This window comes from Babylonia areolata, chromosome 10 (genome assembly GCF_041734735.1).
Source record: "Babylonia areolata isolate BAREFJ2019XMU chromosome 10, ASM4173473v1, whole genome shotgun sequence".
Classification (NCBI taxonomy): Eukaryota; Metazoa; Mollusca; class Gastropoda; order Neogastropoda; family Buccinidae; genus Babylonia; species Babylonia areolata.
In genome coordinates this window covers 20,895,509-20,918,920 of record NC_134885.1, presented here as the reverse complement: position 1 = coordinate 20,918,920, position 23,412 = coordinate 20,895,509, and the positions used below count along the sequence as shown (strand labels likewise).

Here is a 23,412-nt window from a genome sequence, read left to right as displayed (position 1 = left end):
AAAAAGGTCAAAAGCCATCACCCACTTAATGTTCCATTAAACATATCTCTGGCTTGAGTAAAAGGTCAAAAGCCATCACCCACTTAATGTTCCTTTAAACATATCTCTGGCTTAAAAAGGTCAAAAGCCACCACACGCTTAACATTCCTTCAACATACCTCTTGGTTGGAATTGTCAAATGCCATAACAGACCTCCAGTTTATTTAAATTGGTCAAAGGCACCACCCACTTAATGTTCCATTAAACATATCTCTGGCTTGAGTAAAAGGTCAAAAGACATCACCCACTTAATGTTCTTTTAACATACCTCTTGCTTAAAAAAGGTCAAAGGATTGGCTTAATGTTCCTTTGATATATCTCCAGGTTAAAAAGGTAAAAAGTCACCAGCCACTAAATGTTCTTTTAACATACCTCTTGGTTAAAAAAGGTCAAAAGTCACTACCGACTTAATGTTCCTTTAATACACCTCTAAGCTAAAAAAAAGTCAAAGGCACCATCCACTTAATGTTCCTTTAACATACCTCTTGGTTAAAAAGGTCAAAAGTCATCATTCCCTTTGGCTTGCATCCACCATAGGTTATCTGTTTATTTATTCAGCTATCTGTCTCTTTATTTATTCATTTACTTATTTATTTATTCATGTATTTATTGATTGATTGATTTATTGATTGATTAATTGATTTATTTATTGATTGATTGATTCATTTATTCATTTATCTATTCATGTATTCATTTATTTTTTCATTTATTGATCTGTCTCTCTTTGTTCATCTTTTTTCAACAGCTCACAGGTTGTCTCCCATCGTTCCCGATCCCGGGCTATCGTGATGTGTGCAACCTGACCCAGTTTAACGGTGGTCTCCCCTATTACTGCGGTCGTCCCACAGACAAGCGACTGAAGTGTGGCCACAGGAAGTATCTTTTCAAGATGGGGAGTCTGAAACGTTTTCCCATTTCGTCTCCTGGTCTACAACTGCTTAAAAAGGTCAACAGGTGAGAAGATTTTTTTTTAGTAGGCTTGTGTGTGTGTGTGTGTGTGTGTGACAGAGAGGGAAAGGAGAGAGAGAGAGAGAGTGTGTGTGTGCATGTGTGTACACATGTGTGTGTGTGAAAATCCTAAAATGTGTGTGTGTGTGTGTGTGTGTGTGTGTGTGTGTGTGTGTGTGTGTGTGTGTGTGTGTGAAATTGTCACGCATTATGTTAATTCTTTACTTTTAAGTTAGTACAAAAAAGTTGTGGAAGCACGTCCGTGCTTAGTATGAACACTTTTCACGTCACCAGTGGGAACAAAGAGTGATTTGCTGTATATGCTTAAAACAAAAATGTTATTATTGTAATGAAGCGAGAGTGGTAGGGATGTTTAATTATGAATTTGATTTTGGATAAAATGGATTAAAGGATAAAACATTAAAAGGAAAATTTAATTTTTGGATCAATCTTGGAATGGATGTATCCTGTTGGTGATGCCACTTTTGTAGCCGTGTTGTGAACCTGAGTGGTATTATCATAAAGGGAATGGTACAAAAGAATGACTGATTTAATGAATTAAAGAGTATGCAGATGAAAGTATAGAAAAGATCCACGTGCAGGCCAGAAACATGTAGAGGCCAGTCATAAAAGGGGTTTTTCTATTGTTTTATTTCTACAATAAAGGTCAGGTCAGGTCAGGTCATTAGATCTGCTACTGGTAACCTGTAATCCAGTACAACCTGTTCAGGGTCGGGTTGCCGGCGACTAAACCGGCACTCCCACCGCTCCCTTCCGGGACTGGTGAGGCGGGTGGCTAGACACCCTTATGGAGATCCATAAAAGGGCGTTGGCTCAGGAGAGCCACCGACGGCCATCTAGCTCCACTGTGCTGTGTGCATGCCACACGCAGTTGGCCCCCGGGGTGTGTCTACCCATGCATGCGAAGTCTGGATCCGGCAGAATCTGCGGAAGAAACCTATCGGTTCAACGGAGAGGAAGGCGGTTACAGCAATGCGCTGTGGAGTGCAGAGAGCAAGATGAGACACCAAAAGGATATCTTGGTCATCCACTGCATCCGTGCTCATCCTCCAGTCGTCTCGACTTAGTCTTGCCACTGGAAATTGGTGGACCCGGACGAGAGAGTGAGGTCGACGTTGCGCAACTCCTCTTCACTTTAAACAAACTCATCGCGCAAGTCATCAGTCATCCAAAATGACCTTTCATCCTTCATCACTTCATCACCCCCAAGTCCTGTGGCGACAGGCGAGCGACGAAACGACAGGTGTGGGTACACTGGCAGTCGCAGCCGCAGACCTGCACGCAGGCGGCTCAGGCCATAGGGTCGTTCTTCGTCGACAGGAGCAGCGATGGAGCTCGGCAGCCGTCTGAGCGTCTGAGCAGCCCTCTTTAGGAATGCACTGCTCACCTCCCTGGCATGAGGAAGGGGCTAGAAAAGGTGCCCTAAAAATTGCCTGCTCCATATCACCCTGGCCAGCATACCGCGGCTGGCGGGGACCCTACATCAGCGGTCGAAACAAAAAGAAAGAAAAGAAAAAAACAAGGATCGTTCCTCTCACCATTGGTGCTTGGAACATAAGGACTCTCCTGGACAGAGATAACGCGGACAGACCCCAAAGGAGAACGGCACTAGTTGCATCCGAACTCGCCAGATACAACATTGACATCGCAGCCTTGAGTGAGACTCGGCTTGCAGGCGAAGGCGAGCTCTGTGAACGGGGATCTGGTTACACCTTCTTCTGGAGTGGACGAGGAAGCGAAGAGCGACGTGAGGCTGGCGTTGGTTTTGCAGTAAAAACAGCACTTATCAGCAAGCTAGCTGGAATCCCAAAGGGAGTCAACGATAGGCTTATGACCATGAAACTCCCACTGGCATCTGGCCAGAAGCACCTCACCATTGTCAGTGCCTACGCCCCAACCATGACCAACCCGGATGAAGTGAAGGCGAAGTTCTACGAGGACCTTCACTCTGTCATTGCTGCTATCCCTAAAGCAGACAAGCTCATCATTCTTGGGGACTTCAATGCTAGAGTTGGCTCTGACTACATCTCCTGGGATGGAGTGATTGGAAAGCACGGTGTGGGCCACTGCAACCCAAATGGATTGCTTTTGCTTCAGACTTGTGCAGAGCACGAACTGCTGATAACCAACACAGTTTTCTGCCTCCCTACCCGTAACAGGACGTCATGGATGCACCCTCGCTCAAAGCATTGGCATCTCATCGATTACGTCATCATCAGGAAAAGCGATAGGCAAGATGTACGTGTAACAAAGACCATGTGCGGCGCCGAGTGTTGGACAGACCAACGCCTTGTAGTCTCGAAGCTGAATATTCGAATCCAGCCCAAGAGACGCCCCCAAGGCCAGAAGGCTCCAAAACGGCTCAACATCGCTAAGCTGAATAACATCACCATCAAACAGTCCTTTGTGGAGCTGCTGGAAGATCGTCTGGAATCTGCCTCTCTGGACAACCAGAATGTGGAGTCTGACTGGAGGACCCTGCGTGAGCTGATCTATAGTACAGCTTCAGAGACCCTGGGACCCATGACCAGAAAGCACAAAGACTGGTTTGATGAAAACTGTGATGAAATCAAGCAGCTTCTGGATGAGAAACGCCGTCTGCATCAAGCCTACCTGAGCAACCCAAAGTCCACATCAAAAAAGGATGTGTACGATGCCATCCGCAGGACTGTTCAGCAGAAGTTACGCCAGATGCAGGATAAGTGGCTGAGTGACAAAGCTGATGAGATCCAGGGATATGCTGACAGGCACGATATGAAGAGGTTCTATGATGCCTTAAAAGAAGTCTACGGCCCCACATCCTCAGGATCATCCCCCCTCCTCAGTGCAGATGGGAATACCTTGATCACCGAGAAGGAGAAAATTCTCGAACGCTGGGCTGAGCACTTCAACAGTGTCTTAAATCGCCCTTCCTCCATAAATGATGAAGCCATAGACCGTCTCCCACAAGTCCCCATCAACGAAGCACTGGACGATCCGCCAACACTTCTTGAGACCCAGAAAGCAATCCGTCTGCTATCCAGTGGCAAAGCATCAGGCTCAGACTCCATACCAGCAGAGGTCTACAAGGATGGAGGCACTGTGCTGACTGAGAAGCTCCATCAGCTGTACTCACTCATGTGGAAAGAAGAGACGATCCCCCAGGATTTCAAAGATGCATCTATCATTCACTTGTACAAGCGAAAGGGGAACCGGCAAGCCTGTGATAACCATCGGGGCATTTCCTTGCTCTCCATCACAGGCAAGATACTTGCCAGGATCCTACTAAACCGCCTCACAGCACACCTTGACCAAGGTCATTTGCCTGAGAGCCAATGTGGATTCCGGAAAGAGCGCGGAACCACCGACATGGTGTTTGCTGCAAGGCAGCTGCAAGAGAAATGTCAGGAGCAAAATGCTGATCTGTTCTCCACCTATGTCGACCTCACTAAGGCCTTCGACACCGTGAGTAGAGAGGGACTGTGGAAGATCATGGCCAAGTACGGATGCCCTCGGAAATTTATTTCCTTGGTCAGCCAATTCCATGAAGGCATGCAAGCTCGAGTCCAGGACAATGGCAAAACATCTGCTCCTTTTGCTGTCACAAATGGTGTCAAGCAAGGCTGTGTCCTGGCTCCAACGCTGTTCAGCCTCATGTTCTCTGCAATGCTTACTGATGCCTTCAGAGATCGCGATGTTGGAATCGGCCTAAAGTACCGAACAGATGGCAAGTTGTTTAACCTCAGAAGGCTTCAAGCAAAAACGAAGGTCATGACAGACATCATCAGAGACTTTTTGTTTGCTGATGATTGTGCCCTCAACGCTGGATCTGAAGCTGACATGCAACTCAGCGTCGGCAAGTTTGCCACTGCCAGCAGGAACTTCGGCCTTACCATCAGCACGAGGAAAATTGAAGTTCTCCATCAGCCAGCCCCAGGGAAACCCTACGTTGAGCCCAACATCACAGTCAACGGTCAGAGACTCAGTGCGGTGGAGCGGTTCACATACCTTGGCAGCACACTGTCACGAAATGCGATCATCGACGATGAAGTGAACGTCAGGATTGCAAGAGCAAGTGCAACTTTGGGCAGACTCAGTGCAAATGTCTGGAACAGAAGAGGCATTAGTCTTGAGACCAAGCTAAAGGTCAACAGAGCAGTAGTTCTCCCCACACTACTGTACGCCTGCGAAACTTGGATAGTGTACCAACGACATGCCAAGAAGCTGAACCACTTCCACATAACATGCCTCAGGAAGCTACTGAACATCAAGTGGACCCCAGCAAGACAGGATCAGCAAGACAGGACCCCAGACACAGAGGTGCTCGCAAAAGCCACCCTTCCCAGCATCTTCACCATCCTGATGCAGTCCCAGCTTCGCTGGGCTGGACACGTGGCGCGCATGCCAGACCATCGGCTGCCCAAAAGGCTCTTCTATGGCGAGCTGCAACAAGGGAAGAGATCACACGGAGGTCAGAAGAAGCGCTTCAGAGATACTCTGAAAGTCTCTCTTAAAGCGTTTGATATCAACCCTGACTCCTGGGAGGAATCTGCAGTGGACCGTGACAAATGGCGCGCTGCTGTGCACAAAGGCGCCAAGTTGTGCGAGGCCAACAGGACTGCAGCAGCTGTTCAGAAGAGGCAGGCCAGAAAGTCACGGGCAAACAAGGTCCCTGACAATGATATGCCTGTCTTTGTCTGCCCCAGCTGTCAGCGAACATTTCGTGCGCAGATTGGACTATTCAGCCATCTGCGCATTCACAGATAGCTTCATGAGCATCCTCCCCCCCACCCCACCACCACCCTCCCCCCATCCCCCAGCTGGATGACAACGATGGTCATCATCGATCTCGATGGACACACCACCACACCATTTCTACAATAGTAATTATGAAGATAAGAAGAAGAGAAAAAGAGATAAGGCAGTGCAGTAGTATGTTCGGCAGCTGACTGTGTGTGACACGCTCGACGTGTGCTTGAGAGCGCCACCTCTGAAAGTCACCGGCGGGCGCTTACAGCTTCAGTTCAAATTTGAACTTTGATAGCCTTACGCCACAGGAGTTACCTCCTCATGTCAATGGTTGGACACCGTCACTGCAGTGAAACTGTTGTCCTCGCATGTGCTGTGAGTTGAACTACGGCTAGTAGTCAGCTGAGCACTTGTCTACATTGTGTTTACTATTCATGTATTGATTGATCTATTTATTTACATATCATCGAGCAGCTGAACTGAACTGTGCATGCTTTTTCTCTGGCTGTACACAACAGAACTCAGAGCTCAAAGCGTTGGGGTTTTGTTTGTTTTGTTTTTGTTTTTTTTGTTTTTTTAATTCAAGGAATAAGATCAGTTCAGGCATGGCCTATTTTTCCACTCTGTCTTTGCTAATCTACATCAGTTTCAATAGCACACATATATTTGAAGGAAAGTGGAGAGAGAGAAGAAAATCGTCGTGCAGAAGGACAGATATGATGAAGAACACACACACACACACACACACACACACACACACACACACACACACACACACACACACACACACACACACACATTGACAGATGAATAGGAGAGTGAGAGAGTGAGACAATGGGGACGGGAGAGAGAGAGAGAGAGAGAGAGAGAGAGAGAGGAAGTGAAATGTGTCATCAGTATCTACTGTAGGAAGCAAACAACCGGATCACAAAAGCCGTATTGTTGCTACTATGAAATCCACCTACGACAGTTGGAACTTATATCACAATGACTACCACCATCACCAATATCACCTGTACAACTATCGTTACTATCATGATAGAATGAAGTGAGTATGTTTATGCATGCACACGAATTAGAAGAAAATGAAAGAAATACTAACAAGCAAACAAAACAAAATAAAATGTAAAGAAAAGGAAGTGGGGGTGGGTGGGGGGGGGGAACAAGAATAAGAACAAGAACAATGAGAAACAGTAAGAACTTGTATAATAAGCGAGACATGATTGTAAATGCCCTCATTGTCACTGCCAACGGTCGTTTCTATATCTGAGTGATTTGTGGTTGTACGGATTGAAGATATTTATGGGGATCTGTTGAAAATAGGTAGAGAACTGCCTGTTTTATGTGTTAAGGGAGTGAGGTCCACAGGGGTGCAGCTGAAAATGCAAAACTAATTTTGAACACATCAGTGCGGGTGTGTGTAAAATGTACTTGTTAGAGCCGTATCGGCTCGTGCTCTTAGGGAGAAAGGGTGCTGTATAAGTGTACATTATTATTATTATTATTATTAATTAATAATGGAGTCTCCCATCGGACCGACGGATGAGTAGGCAGGCAGGCTTATCTCTCGGTGTGTGTCCTCATATGGGAGAAGAGGCCGATTCTGGATGTGCAGCACTTCCCACAGGTGTTGCAAGGGAAAACGTCTCCAGAAGTTGAGCACTGCTTCCTTCACTCACGCTTTGACTTAATGGCCAGCGTTCTCTTGTTTTCAAAGGTCTTTATGCCACTAGAGCACAGCATCCTCCAGCGAGAGCGGTCAGGGGCATCAGTTTCCCAAGAAGCGATGTCTATGTCACAGGCTTTGAGGTTTGTCTTCAAGGTGTCTTTGAAGCGCTTGCAGGGTCTTCCAATTTCACAGTGGCCTTCCTTCAGCTGGCCATACAATAGCATCTTTGGGATCCTGCTGTCTGTCATGCAGACAACGTGTCCTGTCCAGCGTAGCTGGCACTGGATCAGCAGGCTTTCGATGCTGGGCAGGCCGCTCCTCTCTAGGACCTGGAGGTTGGTGACGCTGTCTTGCCACTTTATGCCGAGGATCTTTCGTAGGCATCTCTGGTGAAACTGCTCAAGTTGTTGAATGTGGCGGCGATACATCGTCCATGTTTCACAGCAGTACAACAAGGTGGTCAGCACAACAGCTCTGTAGATTTTCATCTTGGTGCTGATCCTGATGCCTTTGTTGTTCCACAGCCTGTTGTTGAGTCTGCCAAAAGCGGAGCTGGCCTTGGCGATGCGCAGTGTCATATCTGCATCAAGGGCTCTGTTGCTGCATAGGGTGCTGCCCAGGTAGCAAAACTTGTTGACTGACTTGATCTCTGTGTCATCGATCTTGATTGCAGGTGGGGGGTGGGGGGGAGGCACTGGCATTCTGTGAGCTAGCTGGTTGGTACATGGACTCGGTCTTGCTGATGCTGATGGTCCTCATGGGTGTGTGCAGCAAGCGTGCAGTCATCAGCGAAGAGGAACTCTCTCAACAGTGCCTCAAACACCCTGGACCTGGCGTGGAGTCGGCTCAAGTTGAAAAGTTTGCCATCTGTGCGAAACTGAATGGAGATGCCCCGGTCACAGTCTTGGAAGGTGTCAGTCAGCATGGCAGAGAAGAGAATGGAGAACAGTGTGGGTGCCAGGACGCAGCCCTGCTTCACTCCATTTACCACATGGAACGGATCCGACATGTCAGTATTTTCCTGTACTCTCGCCTGCATGTCATTGTGGAATGACTCAATCAGCTGGATTAGGCTGTCCGGGCAGCCGAACTTTAGGAGGATCTTCCACAGACCATGGCGGTTCACCATGTCGAAGGCCTTAGTCAGGTCTACAAAGACCACGTGGAGCTCCTTGTTCTGCTCACGGCACTTCTCTTGCATCTGGCGTACAGCAGACACCATGTCACAAGTTCCCTACCTGAGTGGAAGCCACGCTGTGCTTCAAGGATGACTGTGTTGGAGACATGGTCAACCAGTCTGTTCAGTATGATGCGAGCGAAGATCTTTCCGGCGATGCAGAGGAGAGAGATTCCACGGTGGTTATTGCAGGATGTTTTGTCTCCCTTCCGTTTGTAGATGTGGACAATTGAAGCATCCTTGAAATCTCCTGGGGGACCTCCCCTCTCTCCCAGATAGACTGGAACAGGGCTGTCAGCTTGCCTGTCAGCACCTCGTCTCCATACTTGTAGATGTCAGCCTGGATTCCATCCGCTCCTGGTGCTTTTCCTGATGTTGTCAGCTTCAGAGCCTTCAGGGTCTCGGCCTTGGTGGGAGGGGCAGCAGGCGAGTCATTGACTAGTAGCTGTGGGAGGGCTGCAATTACCTCGTCAGATACGGACGAGTCCCTGTTGAGGAGGGTGTTGAAGTGCTCTGTCCAGCGGGCAAGGATGTCGTTCTTGTCTGTCAGGAGGGTGGTCTGGTCCAAGGCTCGGACAGGGGTTTATCCTGTGACTCTCGGCCCATACACAGCTCGGAGACCATCATGGAAGGTCTTCATGTCGTGAGCATCAGCAGCGGACTGAAGCTCTTCGGACTTTCTCTCCCACCAGGTGTTCTTCATCTCACGCAGCCTCTTCTGTACGAGTTGCTTGGTTTGCAAGAACTGGTCCGTCTTCCTCTGGCAGTCTTTATTGGAAATGTGATCCTGATGCCGTGTATTCAGTGTGTTCAAGAGCTTGGAGTTTCCAGAGTTGTTCTCGTCAAACCAGTCTTTGTGGCTCCTCTGTACAAAGCCGAGTATGTAAGCTGCTGCTGTGTACACAGCATCTCTAAAGGTGCTCCAATCCTCTTCTACATCAGTTGATGCAGGAATTTCTTGGAGAGCTGCTTGGATTTGCTGCCGCAGCACGTCCTTGGTGATTGGGAGGCGGCGGATGTTCAGCTTCCTAGGGCGTTTCTGCCTGGTTGATTGGAGCTTGCGTGCAAGTCTGATGTTCATCTTGCTGCATACCAGGCGATGGTCCGACCAACAGACTGCTCCTCCTGCAGCGTGTAATGGAAACATCACCTCTGTCCCTCTGCCGCACAATCACATAGTCCAGCATGTGCCACTGCTTGGAGTGGGGATGCATCCATGTGTTCTTGTACTTGTCCGCTTGTTGGAAGAGGGTGTTGGTGATGGTCAGTCTATGCTGCGCGCAGAGCGAGAGCAAAAGCAGTCTGTTGGAGTTGCACTTGCCAGTGCCGTGCTGTCCTAGGACTTTTGGCCACGAGGAGAAGTCCACACCGACGCGGGCATTGAAATCCCCAAGGATGATCAGCCTGTCCTTTCTGTCTACTGCTGAAATGGTGTGGTTGAGCACCCCACAGCCGCCTGCGTGCAGAGTCGTGACTAGGAACTGCCAGCATCCTCCTCTGCCTGTCCCTGTTACCACTTCTCCATCGCCGCAGGGCTTGGGAAAGCTGGGTGTTGAAGGGCTAGCTTGTCGTTCTGACATTAGCCTGGTTGCCTGACCAGCACAGGTGACTTTTTTTTTTTTTTTTTTTTTTTTTTAGTGAAGAAGAGTTGTGCAGTCCCTTTTCTACTCTCTCGCCTACCGATGCTCAGAGTCCCACAGGTGCAGATACTGCCACGTGTAGAACGGCCTCAGCAGGTGCAGGTTTTTTCTTCGGAGCTCCGTCTCCTAGGAGGACTTCCAGCCATGGATAAGAGCTCCCCCTGCCCTTTGGTCATCCTCTTCCGCTTTCACAGCTGTTGGGAATGGTTTCCTTTTCCGTCTGATCCGTCGTTGGGAGACTTTACATGCGGCAGGTAGTACTGGGTTACATGGTACCAGTAGTGTGGGCTATGCCCCTGACTTGACCTATAATAATTATCATTAAGCAGATGTAGATATCGTGGTGCCAAGTCAGAAAGAAACTTTGAATGACATGAAAGGCAGATCATGTTTGGGAAAAATAAATGACCATCCCGTCCATCTATTTCTTTTAATCATCTTTAATTCTTACCTTCCATTCACTTAAGCAAATGTACAACGGGATCATCCCTTTACAGTTCATACAAACTGCCAGAGCAAAGGGAGACAACTGTTCTAAAAAGAATTTCAGCTGAATCTAGTCAGGAGTTACGTCCCGTAGACCACAGTCTCTTTGGGAAACCTTTCCTGTCTTCAGTCTCAGATTTACTGAATCCATTTTATAGACATATGAACAGAATGGCACATTTCACCCGTGCGCACTCGTGTGTGTGTGTGTGTGTGTGTGTGTGTGTGTGTGTGTGTGTGTGTGTGATATTCATGTTTCATGGTCTCTAGACTGTAATCGTTCAGAAGAAATTTGTCCACATTCACCTGAACACGGGTATCTGCATTATCTGCTTTTTTATCCACAGGAGTCCGTCCCAGCGTCAGATCCACAACAATGTTACCATTAAAATTCTACCAGGTATGTGCGTAAGTCTGTTGTGTTTCAGTAGATAATCAATACAGTTATTTGGGTGCATAGCCATTTTCAAACCATTTATTTACTGTGTATTCATTGTATTTATAGACTAACTCTCGCCGTTGTTACTAAATTGTTCATAGTCTATTAACATCATAAACTAATGGTTTTAGACGCGAAAACGAAATCCGGTTTGTAATATGCTAAAATCAGAACAGACATCGTACATATTGAACTTAACAAAAACACGTGCTGACCCCATGGCAGTGTTAAGATATGCCCCTACCTCTTTAAAATGCTCGCGCGTGCACACAGACACACACACACACACACACACACACACACACACACACACACACATCACATTACATCGCATCACGTTACATGCACCATACCACAGCACGGGTACAAATGCACAGGTACCGAGAAAGAGGAGGTGTGGAAGAGGGAATCAGTGCATGTCTCACGGTTTCACAACGCTTCACAACCTCCTCCCCGTACACAGCATGAACGCCGAAGACAAACTGAATGGAGAAAGTTCATGGTAACTAACGTCTCACTCTGTCGCTGTTCATAATCGTTTCCATGTAGCCTTTGTATGGGGACGCCAACTGCTGAAATCGAGTATGATGAGTGTTTGATGATTACATGAACCAGTCATACAGGTTTTTTGTTTGTTGTTGTTATGATTTTCACTAAGATCATATTTACTAATCGCATGATCTGGATTTTTATTTATCTTTTATTTTTCCACAAGGCTTGATCATTTACGTTTTTCATGTGACAGACAGTCTCTTCTTTCTCTGTTGAACAAAGCTAACAAAACTGCAAAAGGCCACCAGGACTTGATCCCTTGCTGGAAGAGGTCTCCGGAATCCACATGGAACAGCACAGCTCCACGCGGCTGGATGAGCGCAGATCACGTGTGGCACCCCTTCACGTGCTCACTGCCTCGCCAGATTGAGCATGGGCACGTGCAACAGTGCCTGCGGAACACCAGCATGTTCTTTGTGGGCGACTCCAACATGCGCTACTGGTGGTACGGAGTTCTGCAACATCTAAGCTGCAGCAAGCTGGAAATCGGGTCGAACATACACCTGCATAAGCTGTGTGAGGTGAGCTGTGAAATCAGTGCTGTGGTTGGTCATGGGATGGTAACTGACCTGTCTGTATATGCAGTGTCTTTCCCTTTGCTGGTGTTTTGAATGAGACCCTTTGATAATTGCATCAGGGTTTTTTTTGCATTCTGTTTCATAGTATTTTGTCTCCTGGGCAACTGCAAAAACTCTAATGAACGCCAGATGATATTGCATCAAAAACACGAACCTCGAACTCCCTCAGTTCTTGGAGTATGTCATAATAAGTCGCATTGCTAAACCGGTTAATATCGATTAAATCATCAATGGGATTAGTGCCAGATATACTTGTTTAGCACACGCATCAGAAACTTGTTTTTTCTTTTGTATTTTTTGTTTAATATGAGGCTGAACCTAGCATGACCCTATTTAAGATGAAATGATATCACTGCATTTTTTTTTTTCATCCACCAGGTACGGTCAAGTAACACCACGTTGAGGTGGGCCTTTCATGCCCGTCCCTCATACACCAACCCCGTCTCTGACAACGTCCCTCTTCCAACGCTTTTGGCACGGTTACGTCATGACCCACGTCACAACCGGCGACGACTGATCGTGGTAGTGCACTACTACCTCCACTTCACCGTCTACAGCCTGGGGTTCTATCAGGGCAGGGTCCGGGCCGCCAGACGACAAATCCAGCAGTTTCTCCAGGAGTTTCCTGAAACGAAGTTTATCATTCGGGGGCCCCACTTGAAACGTCCTCAGGCTATTGGTGGACCCATGTTCGCCCCTGCCTACATCCAGATTTGGCACGACGAGTTCCGCGAGCTTAGGGACCGGGTGTGGTTTCTGGATTTCTGGGACATGACCATCGCCACTCAGAACGTGCCCTCACACCCCCCTCCACACGTCATCCGGGCCATGGTGAACGTGTTTCTGGGGCATATTTGTGACAACTTTCCTCCTCCTCCTCCTAACTCCTCCTTCTAACTCCTCCTCCTTCTTCTTCTCCCTGAACTCTGTAAAGGGTCACTGGGGCGCCGCACAGAACTGTACACCAGACTCTTTCAGGTCTGTCCATTGTGTGCAAACTGTTTCCTGTCCATGACCTTTGCCTGGTGGGCGGTAAATAGCAGGTGGGTGTAAGGATGGGAGAGGGAGAGACACACCGAGTACACAGTAATCAAGACAGTGATCCTTTGAAAGCACGGAGGATAGACATTAGCAATGTAGGCATTCGAATTAAAGAGAATATTAAAAGTCAGCTGAGCACACTCGTATGTTGATTTGACAAAAAATTAGTTCTGAACAGTCATTCTAATGCGTGAAATCGGTGCTGAAATATAGAACAGAAAACGACGTATTACAATAATTTCCAGTTTAAAACACATTCACCCCTCCAACCCCCTCTGCTTTGAATAAATCGCAAAATTTTAAACAGGCTGTGGGTTTGTGAAATTTTGAGGAATAAACTTTCCCAAGGTTATCAAAATTTGGACATCCACTACAAAATGAAATTCGCTTCCAGTTACATATCACAGTTAAGGCAAGTACTCGTTTCTCGAAGTATGTTATGATAGACAACAACTTCAATTGGTAATTCATGATTAGCACATCTTAACTAAAATAAAGAGATTTCATGTGTATACCTATCTGGAGGGTGAATGCTTCTCTTTTCCCAGGTCAGCTTTAAATTTAAACAACAACAAGAACATTTGCTGAATGTTGAATAAATGTTTCTAAACACTCTGTGTAAATTATCTTTCCATATATTTACTTTCTGTTTTCACTATCGTGCTTCATCAGCAAATCCAAAAATGTCCAAGTTTTTTCTATCTCTCAATCTCCCCCTTTGACAGTATTATCGGTGAAAGTATTCAATAAGAAAAGTAGTAACATAAATTTGAATAATGGAACTGTGATGAAAACAGTGCATGTGTGGTTATTTTGTGCAACAAATATTACAGAATGAATTGTCAGAATGTGTAGAAATGGGGTCAGTCTAAACTTTGTCTAATTGGATTCCATCGTTCATTTGGGAGATCGTAGCATCAAACTCCAGTCACCGGGGCATGTCATTCCTTTACGTCATGTTTTAAAGTTGTCATACTCTTGAGAGACAATAACCCAGAATAGTTTTACTGGAAGCTTGAATAAAAAACTGTTTGGCCTACCCTTATTATTTTTATTATTTTTTTTTAAAAGTATTTAAAATTAAGGAAATCCATGTTCGTTTTGTTTAGTTTGTTTTCACGAATCCATTGTGGGTAACACACGTTTCTTGAAGGCCTTGTCTCGATCGTTATTTTTCCGCCCACATGGATTGCAGGTGTTTCTTCACTTGACAGGGATGGATTTCAGAAAGTGTTGAAAAAAAAAGTGTCATTCATCAACGAAAATATGATATTTGTTTCAGTGCAGAGCGGTTTTTGGGCGGGAAGCGCAACTACGAGATTCGATTTAGCAGTAAGAAAGTAGTGATGATATGTTGTGTACAGCTTGTGGCTGCTACACCAGTGTCTCTATGATTTTCAGTTGTACCAAGACAAGACAAGACAAAAGCTTGACAGTTTGTTACTTTGCAACAACTGTCCCATTCGTCCAGGAGTAACTTATTTTTAGATAAAGGGCGATCATAAAGAGTAAGGCAAATTACTTCCCTTGGACTGGTCGAACTCCTCTTCCATGACGAATTTAACCTCCAGTCTTGTTGGGTTTAAGTCTGGCTATGTTGTCTGGTGCTGCCGGTTCTGTTTTAAGTGTATGTGTGTGCAGTGTGTAATGCTACTGAGATTATGATTTGTGCCATTGGTCCTTACATTTATACTGTTCATTTATATTCTTTGGCTTTTTAATCGTGTGAAATTTTCACATGTGCTTTGTATAGAGGGAAAATAATGTTCTACTGTTTGGGGGAAAATGAGTGTCGTGTGTTTCTCGATATGTACGTGAGAGAAAGAGAGAGAGTTTGTATTGTATGTCTAATTCTAGCAGTTTGCTGGTGGACTATGATTTTTTTTTTTTTTTAAAGAAGAAGGAAATAGTTATTTCAGACCAGATGGCTCCACAATTCCAGGATGTTACAATTCAACTTAAACACAGTTCTTAACACGATTCGTAAAAGAAAATGAACAGCTCAAAAGACTGGTGCGGTACAGAATCCATAGTTTGCGTTTTGTAAAATTGTTAACAAGAAAGAAACGTATTACAGAGCAAGAACATGTATAACTAGCTTTCAGCTATAGCTCCTATAATGATAATACTGCTATTACTACTACTACTGCTACTGCTACTACTAATGATGATGATGATGATAGATAAAGATGGTGATAATAATAATAATGCTGATGATGGTAATAATGGTGGATATAGGTGGTGAAAATAGTAGTAGTAGTAGTAATTATAATAATAATGATAAAACAGTGAAAAATGGAGGGTAAAGCAGGCAGTAATGTGATGTAGGTTGATAGATGGAGCACAGAATTATGTGAACACTTAATAACTATCAAACTGAATACGTGCTTTTGGATGGAAGCTGAAAGGGCACAAATAAAAAGAAAAAAAAATGACAGTAAAACGAATGACAGAAATAAAAAAAAGAACGTCATGTTGTGTTACTTATAAAGGTTACCCTTTTATGGCCATCCGGGCAGTGAACTCATATCCGCTGTGCCCAGGGTTCGGCATAGGAAGGCGGGACCTAATCCTATCCTTCCGCTGTTCGAACCTTCCCCAAACGGGGGTTGATGAAGCGTATTCTCAACTGGAAGCCTTTTGCGTGTTGCACCAGACATTTTCGCTGTGTTGCAGTCCCAAGTATGGACTTACCACTTTACGGTTTTGCTTTCGTCACATGAATCTCTTTCTCCTTTTCCTTTGTTGCCCACAGGTTCACCTTTATCTCTTGAATATCCAGTTACTTGTACTGCTGCTGCTGATCATGATAATAATAATAATAGTAATAATGATAATAACGATGATGATGATGATGATGATGATGATGATAATGAATAATGATAATGATAAAAAAAAGATAATAATAATGTTATAGTGTGCCAGTAGTGTCATCTACACCCCCCCTTCCCCTTCCCTCCCCTCCCCTCATCCCCCCCATCCCCCTTCTTATCTCCCTCCCTGCGCCGTCCAGTCCAAAGCCTAGCCTTTGAGGTCACGCTGACACTGTCCCAAACCCTTTCTCTCCTTCCCCCACCCACTCCAGTATTTCAGTTTCAGTAGCTCAAGGAGGCGTCACTGCGTTCGGACAAATCCATATACGCTACACCACATCTGCCAAGCAGATGGGTTACGCTGATGTGATCTTAGATCAAGCCGACTAACAGGTCGAGAGTTTTATCGCCCTGTCTCCACAATCTCTTTGCGACGTAAACGGGTGAACTTGTCACAGAATGTGAAAAGACAAGTGGGTTGAATTGGACGAATCAGGATTAAGCAGTGAATCTTGTCAGTCATTCACATAGCGTCACTAAGACAAGCAAAGATTGGTTATTTCAGTTCAACTAATTGGGGGAGTGAGTATTGTAGCTTGCATCAGTATGCACAGTATGTTGTGGGAAAGGAGTAAAACCAGTCAGCACAGCTAGTTCTTATTAGTTCTTAGTAGTCTCCCAGAAGAAATGAACACTGACACAGGCTGACTGACTGATCGGTGATGTGAAGTGCAGGGAAATCCTTGATGGGCTGTGAGTACGTGACTTGAAATGGTTTTATGCAATGTTGACAAGAAGTTTTGTTGGGAACAATGTTTTTTGTCAGTGAACAGCCAGTTTAAATTGAGCTTGTGGCTTGTGGAAAGAAAAGGGATTAATGTGAGAAAGCTACCCACTAAGTGAGGGAAGAACTGGCCTGTATCTTTTGAGTCTCCCCCCCCCCCCTCCTCTGTTTGGTTACAGATATTTTGTTCTGATTTCTGGCATTAATGATAGTGCAGTGACATGTCAGTGTATTGTCAGTTGTTGACTGACTGGAAACAATGCAAGCATTGAGAGATGAGAAGCCATGGAGATGGTATGTGTGTAGCAGGGGTGTGTAGTATTTTGGTTTTGCTACACTTAATGTGGGTTTTAATGTATTTTTGTAAAGAAAACGGTATCCTTTTTTTCTAGATCTATTTTTGTTTTTTTACAAGGCAACATTTATATCAGGGATTGGAATTTTTTTTATATACTATTCTCCCTAGATCCATTTTTTTTTTTAGAGGGCAACATATTATTTCGGGGATTGGATTGTGTGTTTTTGAAAAATGGTTTCACGTGTTTCACGTGCATTTTTGTAATTCTCCCCTGAGTTATGAATGTGATGTGCTGCTGTGAAGTGCAGATTTGTTTCCTAGATGGTGTCATGAAGCTGTCCACAGTATTACTTACTTGTTTTGTATATCAGGTGGCGTCGGTTAAATGTGAAATTAACAGATCTAGAGGATAACACATTGTCAGTGTGTGTTGAGGGTTTTTCATGTGTGTGTGCACATGGGGGTAACAGCAAGTGTTGTGGAACACATGTTTGATTTGTTGGTAGTTGTGATAGCATGTGTAGGATTTGTGCTATGTGTTAGTGGTTTACTTTGTTTAGACAAAGTGCGAAAGCACATTGTAATGTGGATAATGAGTTGATTAACAAGGAGAGCACTGAGGGTCAGTGCTATGTGGTTGCACATTGCTGTTTACCAGAGATATGTTGGAAGTAATGATTTCCATACATGCACTTGTGTCAGTGGGACACTTTGTGAAGCCAAAGAGGAGATTTGTTTGGTCATGGTAACACACAGTTTTATTGAATGATGGGTAACATGAGTTGAACATAGGGTTGTATTAGTCAGTTGTATGTTTGGGGTACAGCATTGTATGTCACTGTTGGTGGCAGGTAAGCTTAATGAAGCTTGTTTTTACCACACATAGATCTATGTGTGAGAGTGGTGCATACTGATGAAAGGTGCTGAGAGGGTATAGGCCTTTCATATCAGTGATGTCAGGATATTTTGAGATTTTACCTGACCTGGGTTTTGCTTGTAGATGCTGCTTTAGGTGTAGGGTGAAGTGTTTTATGTACGGCAGGGTGTTGCTTCAAGTTTCTTTTGCTAAGTAGGGCGAACTGCTTAGTCTGTGTGCTGTATTGTTAAGTGAAAGTAAACACTCTATAAAAACCACTCCATGTGGCCCTGCTATTGGTGTGAGGAGAGCAAGTGAGTGTGTGCATCATCAGTCGATCCTATATTCCCCTGTCTGCTCCCCTCTCTCTTGGAATCGAACCACACTTTCGAAGAACAGAGTAGTTTTGACATAATATCATCATCATCATCATATCCGCAAGAACCAAAAACGCTGTCACACACTGACACACTCACACACACACACACTGACACACACACACACACACACACACACACACACACACACACACACACACACACACACACACACACACACACACAACACAAACACATACTCACACACACTCACACTCTGAGACACACACACACACACTGACACATGCAAACATGCACACACACTGACACACACACACACACACACACACACACACACACACACACACACGCACACTAACACAAACACACACACACACTGACACACACACACACACACACACACACACACACACACACACACACACACACACACACACACACACTGACACACACACACACACACACACACACACACACACACACACACACTGACACACACACTGACACACACACACACACACACTCACATACACACGCGCGCGCGCACGCACACACACACACAAAGAAAAAAAAAACGACCACACAAACCGGTTTCAAGCGCTTCTTTTCTGGCAGATATCAATCGGTGTACAACATGTCGTGGGCTAAGCATAACACGATCAAGGGATTTCATCAAAGATTCACGGTTAGTCTACCATCAGTTAGCAGACGACTTCTCAACGGATTGTCGGCCGGAAACGAGGAACAATATGGCGTCCTGTTGGCTTCAGCTTTCATGGCCAAACCGCTATCCATTCTATTTTAAGAGCAGTGGTCAAAACACGTTCATACTCGCTGTAGACGCCCGTCTGTCTGTCCACCTGTTTATCTGTCTCGCCCCTCTCCAAACCTCCCTTTCTCTCTCCTGTCTGTCTGTGGCCTGTCTCTCTTCCCAATGACTGTAATACATTTCACGCCGCTCTTCCCGCGTCCCCCACACACCGCCACGCCCAACAGGTCCGTTCCATGGGGGTCCTTCGGCAGCTGTCAACAGGGAACAGTCAGCGGTAGGTTGCTATTGTAGCATTACATTTATTATGGTATAACGTCGCATACGCTTTGGTAACTGTTTCGGTATTCAGTTTTCGTGTCACTTTTGAACCAGAAGTTACTGTTATATATTTCAGTTTGAGTTGACCCTGACAGTCAACGATGGTTTGATTCTTCTTAAAAGAATCTGATGTTACCTTTTTCCATGTGTTGCTTCATTATGAAGCCACACATCAGAGCAGATCCTGCCCGGCTGCGGAGTCACTTCGATGGTGCTCGTGACAACAAGGATCGCTTTGTCGTAGAGCCTGGTTGTGTAATTGTCTCCCCTGGAGTGGAAACCGCCCGCCATCACGTCCCTCCGGCGACAGTCGCCACGACTCGCCCAACACTCAGGAGCATGACAGGAACTCGCCACAAGCATGGCAGTGAGGGGGCGGAGGCGGGGGGTCTGCACAGAACGGATGTCACAGTGAGACCATGGCGTGGAAAGACCGATTAGCATTTGAGATAACTTTATTTCTTTACGGCGATGGTTCAGACTGAAGATGCCAATACTGCTGATCGTCATTTTGGCAGCATTGGTTCGTTCTTCTTTCTTATGCAGCTGAAGAGAGCTTCTACACGACTGAAAATCAGAGATGGTAAATGCCAGCGAGTTTTCTGCCAGGATATGGGAGCAACGCTGCTCACCAGTTGACGAAACTAACGTGGGTGTGCGGGCAAAAGGAACACGGGTGTGTAGGCGAAAAGACACGATGATGGAAAAGGGGGGAGCTGGTTTGGGAGACGTAGGCACAATATATGGCACGTGTGGAGGACCCTGCAGTGTTTGGCACTACGTGACCAAGACAGCTCTCCAAGCTTTCATTCCTAATATATTCTGAAGCCACCGACCAAGGCCCCAAAGACAGTATTGATTACGGAATTTGAGCAACTATCCCAAAGACATATCCGTAAAGTAACATGACCATGTGTCTCCGTGCAGTCTTCCCATTTGGGCCCACAGAGCTTTCAGCTTTGGGTAGGATCCGGTCACAAGATGAGTTGCATTATGCAAGGCTGTGCGCTTCTTCTTCTTCTTATCATTGTCATTGTAAAAACACCCAACCAAGCAACCATGGCATGGTTTCATTGCATTTGCTGCGACATATATTCCGCCGTTATGGTTACCCCACTTGCAGGAATCATCTTGCAGGAGGCGGTTGTCGATAGAACAGCCAAAAGCTTGCAAGGGAATCATCGCCGACATCCATGTACACACTGGGTGGGAGTCCTTCTGTTTGAGTCATTGCCACCTGTGTTGAACTTTCCTAGCGATAACTTTTTGTTACTTTATTTTTTCCCCTGTGAAGTCGTCATCCAAAAATACCTTTTATCATTTCTTTTATTTCTTTTTTTTTTCCCTTTTTTTTTTTTTACATATCTTTTTTCACCTATGAAGTAGTTATCCAGTCTGTTTCCAAGCAATGCGCGCCACATCCGTAGTTTCTTTCAAGTGTCACTTAAAAAAAAAACCCAACAACTCAGTTTCGTTCGTCCAAGTATTCGTTTAATATCTTTTTGTTTTGTTTTTCCCAGATTGCAAAAAATAGCCATGATGTTTTCAAACGAGAGAGAGAGAGAGAGAGAGAGAAGACTTAGAACACACACACACACACACACACACACACACACACACACACACACAAAGCACACCCCACTCTCACAGCACACGATATCAACAAAAGCAACAGAACTCGTGTTGGGTTAATTTAATTCATCTTTTTTTCTTTTATTTTTATTCCACTAGGATTCTATTGAGGACACAGCTAGTGGCGCGGTTGGAACACGCACAGCTACACACAATAATGATGACACTGGAACGACGAACACCAACATCGCAGCACAACTAAAGCTGATGAAAATCAAACCACAAGACTTCCAGTCCCAACCCAACGAAGAGGCCTTTTGGGGACCACACACAAAAAACATACACGCACACACCAAAAAACAAACAAACAAACAAAAAAAACAACAAATCAAAACAGTTCACAAATGGGTGATATGTACATTCCAGTTGCGTACATAATGATGATACTGTAACCTCCACAAGACACCACTTCCACAACACTCCCATTAGTATCCCCCCGCAACCCCCACCCCACCCCCACACCCCCTCCCAAAAAAGGAAAAGGGAAAAATAAGAAGAAAAAGAGTCTCTAACATTGACATTTTCACATTAAAAAAAACAAAAAACCAAAAAACAACCAAACAGAAGCCCACAATTCTTACACCTGTCTGTACTCTCGCGTTCCAAACACCACATCTATTATTTTGGGTCACATTTTCACGTCATGTTTAACGAAGGGTAGGTGCTGGGGCATAGAGACAGAGAGAAAAAAACGACAGAGACACACATGTGTTTGACCAGATAGCAATGTAGAAGGAGTTGGGGATGACATTGTTCTTTACAGTAACCAAATCCTGGGAGCTGAATTCCAATCAAAAATAAATGTATGCATAAAAAAACACTGTAAAGACATGTGTATAAGTACTTGAGTGATATCTGATACCGGGTACCACGGGAACAAAACAAGCATCGTTTATAATTCCGAGTTCCAAAGCCTAAAAAGATTCCCATGTCCACGTCTCCCGCACCCAACCCACATGTCTGAGGCCTCAAAAAAAAAAAAAACAACGTACATCGTAACCAAGAAATGGCTGGAAAAAATGGGGTAAAAATCACACACAGACATTTATTCAAAGGATGGAATCAGACTCACTTTGACAGAACTGTGTCAAAAACCAACTTCATTCTGTCAGTAGAACCGGAAAACGAAAAAAAAAAAAAATCTCTCAGGCAGAGCAATTCCAAATGTAAATAGACCCTTTCAAAAATAGCCCCGTACATCATGATCATCATATACACATGCGCTCACACACAAAGATTCACCAATTCATGAAAAACGAAAAAAAGGCTTTGCGTTCACTGGTAATAGCATTAGGACAATTTTGTTCTTAAAAAAGTGACTAAAGTACAGGACTGTCTGATACAGTAGGCCTGTTTAGCAATAGAAGTTCAAACATCTAGAATTCAAGCCATACAAACAATTCTCCCTTTTTTCAGGAGCATTTGACTTTTTGTGCAAACAAGACCAGAGCGAATCCATTGGATTCTTGGATAGCTCGACTGGTCATTTTCGAACTTTTCCTGTTCGAGTGAAGGAGGATGCAGCTGCTTATCCTCTCAAGATTTTGTAATGGTTCGTTCCAGCACTACGGAAGAGTAACTGAAAGCTGGCTTTGTGTGTGTACATCACAAACAGCCTCTCTTTCACAAAGATAAGTTCCTTGCTCCAGTATTCCGCTCATTTTCAAACACACACATATAAACATTAAGTGAATGTTTTCTTGATCTGAATCAGTCTCCCCTTTTGAAGGAGAACTGGAAAAACAAGTCAAAGCGCATGCATAACGTCTATACGTTTAAAAAAAAAAGAGAGAAATGCGGCAATATTGGCAATCATGGGTTCCTTGGCCACCCATAAAATGTCAGGACTACAGAAAAATAACAAACTACATGCTGACTGAGACAGCCACTACTAAACGTCTTTTCACCGGCGTTTTGATGTTTCTATACCAACCGAAAAATAATGACTATCAATCTAAAGAAAAAAATCAGAAAGCAACCTTTCACACAACAGTATATCAGAGGATTTCAAGGAGAAAAGTCGGGTATTGCTGACAGGCAGGAAAATAAACCTGGAATGGAAATGAAGGGGAAATAAAAGAACCAAACACCGTTGTACTTGTGTGTGCAGAACAGAGGAGTTTTAGAATACGCCCACGTTCATGGAAACAGAAATTCACAAACACAATATTTTTTTCGCTCGAAACTTTGTACTAATATATATATACAGGTAGTTCAGTACAACGTTATTTTCAAATACAACACAAAACATATTTAAATAAGATACCGTCATTCGGATGATGT

The 23,412-nt window shown here is 44.8% G+C and overlaps 1 protein-coding gene across 5 annotated transcripts in view; it reads left to right on the top strand.

Moving 5' to 3' along the window:
* Window positions 1-18,341, top strand: part of LOC143286875 (NXPE family member 1-like) — a 42,036-nt gene extending 23,695 nt beyond the window's left edge. For all 5 annotated transcript variants that reach the window (XM_076594776.1, XM_076594775.1, XM_076594778.1 and 2 more), the window contains 4 exons: window positions 785-993; window positions 11,056-11,108; window positions 11,922-12,220; window positions 12,656-18,341. In XM_076594776.1, coding sequence (XP_076450891.1) covers window positions 785-993; window positions 11,056-11,108; window positions 11,922-12,220; window positions 12,656-13,174 — 1,080 coding nt within the window. In that variant the 3' untranslated portion in view covers window positions 13,175-18,341. The remainder of the gene's footprint in view (window positions 1-784; window positions 994-11,055; window positions 11,109-11,921; window positions 12,221-12,655) is intronic.
* The last annotated feature ends 5,071 nt before the right edge of the window (window positions 18,342-23,412 follow it).